We start from the raw sequence: 12430 nt of genomic DNA on the forward strand, positions 1-12430 counted from the left end.
ATCACCTCCTGTAACTCCATCACCTCCTGTTACTCCATCACCTGCTGTTTCTCCATCACCTGCTGTTCTCCATAACCTGCCCTCCATCATCCCTAACTCCATCACATCCCGTAACTCCATCACTCCTCCATCACCTGCTACCTGATGTTACTCCATCAACTATCACCTGATGTTACTCCATCACCTGCTATCCATCACCTGCTGTTACTCCATCACCTGCTGTTACTCCATCACCTCCTGTAACTCCATCACCTGCTGTAACTCCATCACCCGATGTTACTCCATCACCTCCTGTAACTCCATAGAAATAGGGTATAATATGTCCCCTTTAAAGGGTTGCAGAGAACTTGGCTTACTTCCTGTTTGGTGACCTCAACGTCATGTTTGATTGGCTGCCACGGCCAAGTGTCTTTGAATTTCAAGATGTTGAATGCATTGGTGTGGCATTGTCTGAAGATCATCTGAACGATGTTTCGAGAAGATTACACAAAATGTGTGACAAGAGAAGCCTTTGAAAGGTTATGGATCAAATCAAAGATGGCAGAAAATCCAATATGGACGAAAAAAACATTAAGTATGCGTTGACCTCGGCTTGGCCCAAGGGTTCCAGTGATACATTATTTGTGAAAAACGGATGAACAAGTCAAAAGTTAATGTACATACATGCATGTCCAACTTTGTCCTGTTGGTGGCACTAGATCTCTGGAGCTTGCGTTGCTTACACAGTATCACCACTTGAACCCAAATAACGGGTGGTCTGCTGTTAAATTATTACAATATTGAGGAATTATTAGATTATCAGGACCTGCGAAATGGAGGCTAACCTGATAATGTAATAACCTCCCATTAATGTAATACTTTATTACATTATTGGTCAAAAGTGTATGACATTATTGGGAAATGCACTTTATTACATTATCGGGGATTTATTACATTATCAGGTTCTACAAGGCCCCTTCATACCTGAAAGACCTAGTCTTACCCTATCACCCTAATAGGTCACAAAATACAGGTTTACTTGTGGTTCCCAGAGTCTGTAAGAGTAGCATGGGAGGCAGAGCCTTTAGTTACCAGGCTCCTCTCCTGTGGAACCAGGTTCTGTCAGAGATTTCTTCTTCTGCCTAGTGTTTGCTCATTGTGTGAACTGTTGGGGTTCTCTGCTCTCCTTGATGTTGTCTATGTACAGTGCCTTGAGATAATGTATGTTATGATTTGGCGCTATACAAATAAAATTGAATTGAATTGAATTGAATTGAATTGAATTGAATGATTCTGTGACTCAAGTTGTAGTACCACAGCTGTTTCGTTCTCAGCTGCTATATTTATCTCATGACCATAGCATATTCGGCCATCTAGGTATCAGAAAAACCTACAGCCGTATCCTTCGTTATTTCTTTTGGCCTGGACTTAAAATCAGATGTTGTGAAATTTTGTCGTTCATGCCACACCTGTCAAGTTCCAGGTAAACCAAATCAAGTGATTCCTTGTAGCTCTGTTAAAGCCAATCCCTGCTGTTGGAGAACCATTTGAGCATGTTCTTGTAGTTTGTACTTGTGTTTGGCCACACTGTGCGTGGCCCCTTACGCCTGTTGTGAGAGAAATGTCTGTGAAAACATTCTGGACTACGTTAGCTCCTTTAGGGAGAGACTGCATCACGCTTGTGATTTGGCCCGTTATTCACTCTCCACCGCTCACTCCAAAATGAAAACAAATTTTGACAAAAAATCTGTTGCACGGATCTTCTCTCCCGGTGACCGCGTACTAGTTCTCCTACCCCTGATTGGTTCTGGTCTGCAGGCAAAGTTTTCCAGTCCATATGTGATCGAACGTAAACTCAGTGATACCAACTATGTAATCCACACTCCCGATCACAGGAAAAAAACTTGTGTATGTCACATCAACATGCTGAAGATGTATGTTGACCGTGATAAAAGTGTTTTGCCTCCCGTAGTTACACCTGTTGCCACAATGTCTGTTACACCATATGATCCCAGTGATGATGGGCTGAATGACAGACGCAGCTATTTTTCATGTGCACGCCTTCGAAATTCAGAAATCCTGTCAAATCTAGAGGCACATTTGGTGCACCTGTCTGACTCTACCAGGTCTGATATTAGTAGGCTCATACTAAATGATCCGATCCTCTTCGGCGACATTCCCACTCAAACGGATGTATTATGTCATGATATTGATGTGGAAGATCACCCGCCAATAAAGCAGCGTGCCTACAGAGTTCACCCAACAAAACGTGCAATAATGCAGCAGGAGGCTACATATCTTGTTGAAAACTGTTTTGCTGTGCCAACTAATAGCCCATGGAGCTCTCCTTCACTGTTGGTTCCAAAATCCGATCAGACCCCACGTTTCTGTAATGATTATCAAAAGGAACACCATTACCAAACCTGACTCTTTTCCACTTCCTCGCATGGATGACTGTGTTGATCGGGTGGGTTCAGCCAAATATGTTACCAAACTAGATCTGTTAAAAGGATATTGGCAGGTCCCCTTCACCCCACGTGCCTCTGAGAGTTTCACTAAAATGTTTCACTAAAAATTACTAACAAGGCCATCACACCACCAATCAGAAACTGGAGATTTAATACATCATTACTAGATGATCCAAATTTCATCAAATACTTTGAAAAAGAGTGGTTAATATTTCTAGAAACAAACGACCTGCCAGGAACACAACCAGGTGTCTTCTGGGAGGCAGCAAAAGCAGTTATGAGGGGTAGAATAATCTCATACTCCTCATTAAAAAGAAGAAAGAAAACCTACTGGAATTAGAACTACAACATAAAATAAAAACATTAGAGACTGCCTATGCTGCATCCCAAGATGAGAACTGCTGAATAATGTAAGAAAATTAAAACTCGAAAAGACAACTATCCACTCCATAAAAGACTCAGACGGTAAACTAGCCCATGCACCGGAAGACATAAATAACATTTTTAGAGATTTCTATAAAAACTTATACTCATCAAACAATAACATCAAGTACAGACATAAACACATTTTTAAACTCAATAGATCTACCAAAACTTAATAATGAACAGGTTAAGTCTATAGAGTCCCATATCACAATAGCTGAACTAAATGAGGCCCTACACCATATGCCAAACAGGAAAGCCCCAGGACCAGACGGACAAAACATTCTGGTCTATACTAGCACCAACATTCTATAAAATGATAATAAAAATGGAAATAATAAAAGGAAAGTAACACTCTCCCCACACACATAAATACAGCACATATCTGTCTCCACCTCAAACCCGAGAAAGACCCGTCACTCCCATCCAGCTATCGCCCCATCTCACTCATAAACGCAGATCTTAAAATCATCTGCAAAGCCTTAGCAAGGAGACTGGAAAAAATCACCCCTACATAATTCACCCAGATCAGACAGGATTCATTAAGGATAGATACTCAACTAATAATACACGCGGATTAGTAAATATAATAGAGTACTGCACAATCAATATTATGATTGTGATTAGGTATTCAAACAACAAAACTACATCACAAAATAAGCCTCTATGCTGATGATGTGTTACTTTTCCTCCAAAACACACAAAGCTCTCTCAAACCACTGAACAGTCTGTGGCTAGACATTGAACAAACACTCTGTAAAGAAATTAAAATCTCCAATCTGCCATTTATTAGCAAAACCATCAAACGGCATCAGTGCTTTAAAAGCATAAATATAAATACCTCCCTGTCAGCCTGGTGGGAATTCATCAAACTCACTGGGTCCTCGCATATCCCATGTAAATTTACCCCAATCTGGAATAATCCAGACATACTAAACAACACTAAAACTCAAATCATGGCAAGAAAAAGGTATAAGGCACCTGGAACAAATTATCCAAGATAACAAATTCTTAGATAACAAAGATTTCAGAACTTAGTGGAACAATATGGCATTAACAGCAACACGTCCTTTGATTATTTACAAATAAAATTTGTAATCCAGACAAGGTTTAAAACCAGTAAATTGGATCTAGAACTACCTCCATTGATCAAACAATGTCTAAAACGTATGTCTCCCAAAATGGTGTCTATTGACGAGGTGCACTATTGACTAAAAACGATTGTATAATCTCTTTACCAACCACAAAATGGGAGGCGGACCTATCCATCAGCCTAGATGAAAATTTCTGGTTACAGATATCATCTAACACATTCAAAATGATAAAAAAATCCACACCTACAACTAATACAATACAAAATCTTACACAGAACACACTACACAGGACAAAGGATGTTCAGAATGCAACGAAAACACAGCAGATAGCTACATGCATGCTATATGGCTATGTACACCGGTGTATACATTCTGGTGTAGGGTGTGTGAGGACCTCTCAGCATGTCTCGAATACACCATACCACCTTCCCCCACGCTATGCATACTGGGTGATTTAAACTCTGGTTGGTCTGTGGTGCTGCGGGTTGAGCATCTGGGATGCCGGGGGTGTCTGGTGGTCTGTGTGGGTTGGTGGCCCTGGGCCTACTGTCCCTCGGTGGCTGTGGGTCTGCCCTGCAGGGTTGGGGTGGACCTTAACGGGGGGACTTCTGGGCGGACTTCTTGATGATCTGCCACTCTCCCCCTTATTTTATCGCATGTTAGACATTAGGGCCTGGTGGGCGAGAGACTCGTCGACGGCTCCACTGTCTACCAGCAGTGGGGCGCCCGTACCAGATTTCCCCTCGCCTTTTTTTGCACTTTAGATACCAACATACCTCATATCACACACCACACACACGCAAACACCTCCAAATCATTCACCTGTGAGCTGGGGTGGTGGTCGTGGGTGTGCTCCTGAGTGCCCGATTCCTGCTCACCCCCCGGCCGTGATGGGACTGGCGATCTGGGTGGGGGCAGCAGTGGTGGCCGGGGAGCGTTGCTGGACGTGGGGGATCTGGTCCCTTGCGCTCTGTCTGGGGGGTGTCCTGGAGGCATGGCTGTGGCCCATCATGACGCACCTCCCTGAAGGTGCTGTGGCGGGCGGCGGTCTGCTTACCCATTGGGAGTCGTCATGGGCGCAGACACTCCTGGATGTTGGGGGACCCCTCTCAAAGCACAACATCAAGAGAAATCACAATGACAATAACAGAAATCACAATGACAATAACAGAAATCACGACAATAACAGAAATCACAACATTAAGAGAAATCACAATGACATTAAGAGAAAGCACAACAACATTTAGAGAAATGACAACGAACAATAACAGAAATCACAACGACATTAAGAGAAATCACAACGACAATAACAGAAATCACAACGACAATAAAAGAAATCACAAAGACATTAAGAGAAATCACAACGACAATAACAGAAATTACAACGACCTTAAGAGAAAGCACAACACACCAAACTGAGGTATTACTGAGCAGACCAATGACATGGATGACAACTAATGTGCTTGTTGTAGTTTTCTAGGAACAATGGCGTCTGTTACTGCAGTCCCAGTGCCCGGCTCTTTAACTGTCAACTTGTTCACACTTTTAAACCATTGATTTACTTTCATTTCTGTGTACTATGTGATCAAGACATGTGCTACTGACCTCTTGTAAATGAGATCTCCATTTCAATGGGTCTTTCACCTGGTTAAATTAAAAAAATAAAATAATGTCTTTTGCCCCAGGACCAAGCCGAATCTAAATGTGCTCCATGTTTGGAGTTGTCATGCTTCGTTTGTCCATGCCATTTTATTGTGAAAATCCCTCTTATTTTGAAGTTTTCTTGTCCCCTGTTTGCGTGTGCTGTGATGACTCCAACCTGTTTCACGTGTGTCTTGTTCGTCAGCATGTTTAACCACACCCTCTTCCTTTGTCTTTGTTTTATCTTTCGAGCTCTCCCCCCCCGACTAGTATTTTTTGTCAGTTTTTTCAGTGGACATTTCACTCGCATGTCGATCCGGTGCCTGCGTTCATATGCTGCCTGCCATTTACTTACCACCGTCCTGCATCTGGGTCCAGTCCTGTTTGTTACAGCTGTACATGCAGAAGATGTTGTTTCTCTGTCTTTATCGAGTTAAGCCCGCCTCTAACATGCCAGGGGGCAGAAAACTTGTTTGTGGTTGGTTCTGTTTTTGATGAGATCCTGTAGTTGTGAGAGTGTCTGCAGAGGGAAATCAAATCGCCGGCAGTCTCAGCTGAGTTCAACGAGGCCAGGAGTGTGCCCTTGCACACTTTATGATTCCACGATGATGTACTCTGATTTTAAGAACAATATTTGAATGTGAAGTTATTATCATCATTATTATTACTACAGTAAAGAATCTGAATCACAGTCATTTTATTAAGTGTTTTTTTAAATACATTTTCCAATATAATCTAGAATTGCTATTTTGTGGTTTATCATGAAGGATTGTAAGTGAAAATTGATGCATACAAATTTCACAATAAGGAAAAATTGAAGGGGACTGAGGCAGGATGTTAGGGTAAATGCTTTATTCCATGGTACTAAAGTGTACACTGCACTTGATGGAATTAGTCCAAGGAAAGAGTAATATACATTGTGTAAAAACAGCGTGGGAATCTTCACCCCAAAAAAGGTACTTAAAAATAAATGGTGAGGGAATGGAGGCAGAACATTTTCCAGAGTTTCCAAGCACACCAACAAACCGAAAGATAGATTTGTCTTTTCTTCATCATCTTTTGCTTTCTACTGCGACGCGTTTAAAGTATGATTGTCCAATATACAGAGAGACAGTTTCAGAGAACACGACCTGCTCTGTGCTGATGTAATAATGGTGGGAAGAAGGTGGAGAGGGAAACTTGAGTGTCCATGCTCAATAAGCGTGGTTTTCAACAAACAGTGACTCTCCACCGGCAGCACTTCCTCCAGCGGACACATATTTACCCTGGCAGGCCTGGCTGTTTGCCTGTAAGTACCAAGAGAGGGACAGTATTATTGGATGGACAGTCCAATATTAAAGGCTGATGCTAACAATCTATATAATGAGCTATTTTATTTTGACATTTTTATTGATATTCATACATACCAGAGCTCTCTTGATGAACTCGTCCTGGCATGCCTTTCCATTCTCCTTCTTGCCACCCCAGGCTTTGAGGGCAGAGGCCTGCAGAGCACGGCCGTATGAGAAGGTCAGGGCCCAGGGCCTGTGAAGAGGGCACTGGTTCATGGCGTTCAGGTTGATGGAGGCGTCCTCCTCACTCTGGCCACCAGACAGGAAGGTGATGCCTGTGCAGGACGATGAGAGTTAAGTACTGCACTTCACTGAGAGAACATCCTGAAGACCATTCAGTAAAGCACTTCAATATTGTCATACATTTGCATGTGCAGTTTTAAGTTGCATGCAAGTAAATGGAAGAATGTTTTCTGCATCCAGATTACCAGGGACGGCAGGGGGAACGGTGCGGCGCAGGGCAGTGACTGTTGCCATTGCGATCTCCTGGTTGCTGTACTTGTGTGAGCAGGAGTGTCCAGCGGTAACCATGTTGGGCTTGAGCAGGGTGCCCTCCAGGTAAACATGGTGGTCAGACAAGGCCTTGTAGACGGCAGCCAGGACCTTCTCAGTCACATACTGGCAGCGCTTCAGGTCATGGTCGCCATCAGGAAGAATCTCAGGCTCAACAATGGGCACGATGCCGTGCTGAGGAAGGCAGGGACATCAGTTAGTCACTGTATCATAAAAACAAGAAGGTTCTCCCACAGTTGTCATGGAATGTGGACCATAGATAGTATATGAATGGACGTCAAGTCTATGAGGTAGGATGGAAGCAGCAGTTAGCCATCAGTGGATGACGCCACTGATGGTCAGTAAACATTTTCCTGAGTTAATTGTCGCAATCACTAGTTTTAGGTATTTTTCCATAGAGCATGATCTTTTGTTGAATAGTTTTGAATAGTTGTCTCGTAGCAGATGACTCAATGGAGAATCCACATGACATCCCAAACTATGTCCATGTTTTGTATATGGTCTATTCATGTAGCGTTTCTTTGTCTGGCCCTCTCATTTGCCTGTATTGCTAGCACACAGACAACTGTGGAGGGATACCATGATGACATGAAACCTTTTCTTGCATAGTAGTCTTCTAACATGCCTATCTTTAATAATAATAAAAAATCACAAGACAGACACTTCTTTGATGTGGTTTCGTAGCATATGTAGCTTACCATCTGGCAGATGCTAGCATAGCGAGCCAGGACGTTAGCGTTCTCAATGATGGCCAGACGTGAGGGAGTGGTGGGCGTGATCTTCAGCACACAGCGCCACTTGGCAAAGTCGGCACCGTCCTTCTTGTACTGAGCGCAGCGCTCATACAGACCATCGAGACCTGTGAAGGACGGGGAAGGTAAGCTCGACATGGACGGAAAAAAACGGATGCATCTGTTTACGTCTGCATCTGTTTGTTCTCACCCTGGGTGGTTGTCTCGCCATTGGTTCCGGCCAAGGGAACGACACCTTTGTCAACCTTGATGCCCACCACCATGCCCCTGTCTTTGAGGTGCTGGGGGAAGACTTTGCCACCGTCAGTCTTCTGGTACATGGTCTCATGGAAGAGAATAACACCACCGATGCAGGGGGCGACGCGGTCGTCAGCGGTGAAGAGGAGCTGGCGGTACAACCTCCTGTTCTCCTCTGTGTTCTCAGCATTGATGCTCTGGAAGCGCTTGGCCACGCTGCCTGGAGGAAGCAGATGTCACCAGAGGAGCATTTGAATTAGGGCGATGCTAAACACACATTCAAATGGCAAGTGTGTTTAGCGGTGGTACATGTATGCAGAGGTGGTACATGTATGCAGAGGTGGTACATGTATGTAGAGGTGGTACATGTATGCAGAGGTGGTACATGTATGCAGAGGTGGTACATGTATGCAGAAATGTATGCATGTGTATGCAGAGTTGGTACATGTATGTAGAGGTAGTACATGTATGCAGAGGTGGAGTTACATGTATGCAGAGATGGTACATGTATGTAGAGGTAGTACATGTATGCAGAGGTGGTACATGTATGTAGAGGTGGTACCTGTATGCAGAGGTGGTACATGTATGCAGAGATGTTGTACTGTCCTGTGATTGACAGCCTCTGGTATAACAACACATTTAGTTGTGAGGATGTAAATGAAAGTGTTATTCTCTCTCACAACCCTTGATTTCTATTATACTGAAAGATGTGATGGAATTATTCATCACTAATACCAAACAAGGTCTGTCCAATCTAGACTGGCTTTATTGAGAATGCATTTGCATTCATACATCTGGTTGTGATAAAACCACCAAAATGACATTTCCTTAGAAGTCTTTACCGGTGGACTCGTCTGCGGCGAGGATTCCTTTGCCGGGAGCAACAATCCTCTGAGCGATATTACTGAGCTCCTTCTTCTGCTCAGGAGTGAGGAAGGGATATGCGTGAGGCATCCTGACTCTGCATTTAAAAAGAGGAATTGACTTAATGAGGAAACATTATATCAATAGGTAACCATGATTAACATTAACATGTATTTCTGTTGTTTTGGATTGAAGGTGCCCCGCCCCCTCCCTCCTGCCCTTGCTTAACAGATCTGCAGCTGTTGCAGCTTTAACCAGTGACAGTGACAAGAGGCACACAATGTGTCGCCACACGAGGGATCCAGAGTCAGAGTCCACTCTTCTCCTCTGCTCTGTTCTATTTTCTATCCTCTTATCCCTGACCTTTCTGATCCTTCCCTGTTCCTCTATCACTCCCCCCTCCCTCTCCCGCCATGTTTCAGCCTAATAATAGGCCAGGATAAATATACACAGGCTCCACACTGCATGGGGCATAAAAGCACCATTTCTGTATTTACATCACACATTCTGAAAATGTGAGTTGTGCTGCTTCACACCCTGCATGCGCCCTGCAAACAGGAAGCTTAGTAACTGGCACAACGCGGATATATTTAGAAATATGACCCGAAAAATAATCAGTCACTGCTGACTGCAATGCAATGGAAATGTTTCATCACACACACACACATTTGCAGCAGTTAGTGAGATGTGTGACAACCCTATATATATGGCATTGAAGCTGTGTCTTAATGTTGATGCAGCTCAGCAGACTTTTGTTTCAAGCCATGGAAAATAACTGTGTTAGTTTTAAATGACATTACTAAAGGTCGAAGGTCACAGTGATAGAATAGAATAGAATTGTACAGTTTTGGTGTTTGGTATAGTTACACAACAGTCAACAACTTCATTAACACCATTGATTATTATTGAAAATGTCTGTTTGATGTGTCAGATGTAAGTAAAACATCGCTGTAAAGTGTGAAATGTCATGCGCGTCACAATTATTTCACAAGTTGCACAACAAACAAATACTGCATTTGGCTCTTTACCTTTAGTTTAGGAGGACAGCTGAGAGAAGAGAGAGAACGGGAGAGACTCTGGCCTTCGTCTGTGACACCGCTGCAGCCGGCCGGCCCTTGAATTTATCCTCCCATTGTGACCCCTCACATTTCAGCTGCCCGGCTATTAAAAGAACAGGAACGCAACCAGAGCTGGCCTGTGACATTCAGAGGGACTGGAGCTGGAGGAGCCTGGGAGTGGACACTCACTGAAAGGGCAAAGAGTGTTTCAGTGAGCGCTGGACAAAGACGTGCGATGATGTTTTATGAACTTACTCTGAAGAAAGATAATCCACAGAAATCCTTTTAAAAAGGACGTTTAAACGCTTATCTAATATAATCTATACATGCTTAAGTCTACGAGACAGACTTGTGTTGGTGGTGTTTAAAAGTCATCCTTCAGATTCACCTGAGGAACAAAAACTTGAGTCCTCATGAGCTAAAAACACACATTTCCTCTCTAGACTTTGGTACAAGAAGTGAGGGATGATGTAGAAACTTCAGTTTAATGTGCTTAATGTGTGTGATTGTATGTGGTGAGCCTTTTGTTAAGTTGCTCAAACATGATTTCACGGAGAGCGTCCATGTCTCAGCCTAAAGTGCATCTCGATACAACCCTGCACAGCCATGTTTATACATGCAGACTTCATATATTATTTATATATAAGTGAATAAATGATGTATTTCATTTAATACACTTTCCACAGGGCGTTTGAAAGAGTATAAGTTTCTCTCTCTCATGCACACACACACACACACACACACAGACACAGTGCAGCATGTGACAACGTTGCCAACCTGCCCTTAGAAATCCAATCCAGACATAGCAACATGGTGCACTAATTCTTGACCTTTCCTTGACCTTTTTCTGTTACCTTTGGTTTGCAGTGAAGGTTCAAAGTGTGCTCAGCAAAGGTCAAAGTCGCACATTGTGACGTTGCTTCATATGTTTCACATTTCTCCGTCAGATGAGTGAAGACATTTAGGTTTTGTGAAATAAGGCACATGCAGTGGTGATGGTCACAGTGACTGTGTGTGTGGCTGCTGCTCATAGTTAATCGTCCGTGAGCAGCGGTGGTGAAGCAGTCTCACTTCCTGTTCAGGGGCCGAGTCACTCAACATGCAGAGTTGTGACAAGAAGATAAAAAAAATAAAAAAGAAGCTGTGTTACTGTGTTTAATAATCTGACTTACTTCTGCTTTCTGAAATAGTGTGAATGTTTTATTTCACACCATTATGTAACAATATTTATTAAGGAACAAATCTGCTACCTCGCTGCTGTGATGAGCCTCTTTTTCCACAAAAGGAAGTAAAACCAAAAGGAGAAATTGGTCTTTTTTTTTAGTTTTGGAGTTTTGGTCTGAACATATGGGTCATGATGAAGTGGCAACCACGCAGTCCTCACATCACATCATAAGATGCTAAATGCTTTGTGTTTATAGCGCTGTGCCGACGGCGTGTGAATAAACACAACTTTATTTAAAAAAAATACGTTAGTGGTAGAAGCTGACTCCTCCCCCCTGATCAAGACACGACAATAATGTTCAAGTTAAACCAGTTTGTTGTCATTTGTCACGTCACTCAAGTGATAGGCATGGACACAACACAGCACACACATACACCACAACAACATGAAGTAACACAAAAGAAAATGTATACAGGAAGTACCTAGCAGCGGCGCGAGAGAGGTACATGATGATTAGTGCAGATTCAAATGTCTGATGGCTTTGAGGTAGGAGCTGTCCTGCCTGAGTATGAGTTAACTATGGAAAAAATGCGATTAATCGCAATAAAATAAATTTAATCGTTTGACAGCCCTAAATAAAATATAATAAAATACAGTAAAATATAATAAAACACAGTAAAATATTATAAAATACATTAAAATATGATAAAATACATTAAAATATAATAAAATACAGTAAAATATGATAAAATACATTAAAATATAATAAAATACAGTAAAATATAATAAAACACAGTAAAATATGATAAAATACATTAAAATATAATAAAACACAGTAAAATATAATAAAAAACAGTAAAATATAATAAAATACATTAAAATATAATAAAATACAGTAAAATATA

General features: G+C 42.3%; 1 protein-coding gene across 1 annotated transcript; it reads right to left on the reverse strand.

Moving 5' to 3' along the window:
* Positions 1–6442: 6442 nt before the first annotated feature.
* Positions 6443–10413, reverse strand: aldoab (aldolase a, fructose-bisphosphate, b). Its single transcript, XM_044014803.1, has 7 exons — positions 10331–10413; positions 9281–9399; positions 8392–8658; positions 8148–8308; positions 7365–7623; positions 7012–7211; positions 6443–6891 (listed from the first exon to the last, which is right to left on the reverse strand). The coding sequence occupies exons 2-7, from the start codon at positions 9390–9392 to the stop codon at positions 6799–6801; spliced, it is 1092 nt and encodes a 363-aa protein (XP_043870738.1). The 5' UTR covers positions 9393–9399; positions 10331–10413; the 3' UTR covers positions 6443–6798.
* Positions 10414–12430: the final 2017 nt, after the last annotated feature.

Source organism: Solea senegalensis, linkage group LG18 (assembly GCF_019176455.1).
Source record: "Solea senegalensis isolate Sse05_10M linkage group LG18, IFAPA_SoseM_1, whole genome shotgun sequence".
NCBI classification, from domain to species: domain Eukaryota; kingdom Metazoa; phylum Chordata; class Actinopteri; order Pleuronectiformes; family Soleidae; genus Solea; species Solea senegalensis.

What these genes read in the sequence shown, in the direction of transcription:
- aldoab (XM_044014803.1), bottom strand. Translation starts at nt 9,392, where the DNA reads ATGCCTCACGCATATCCCTTCCTCACTCCTGAGCAGAAGAAGGAGCTC. An exon ending in CGCCGCAGACGAGTCCACCG is followed by an intron (nt 8,659 to 9,280) that starts GTAAAGACTTCT and finishes TGCTTCCTCCAG; the next exon opens with GCAGCGTGGCCAAGCGCTTC. An exon ending in AGTTCATCAAGAGAGCTCTG is followed by an intron (nt 6,892 to 7,011) that starts GTATGTATGAAT and finishes TGGTACTTACAG; the next exon opens with GCAAACAGCCAGGCCTGCCA.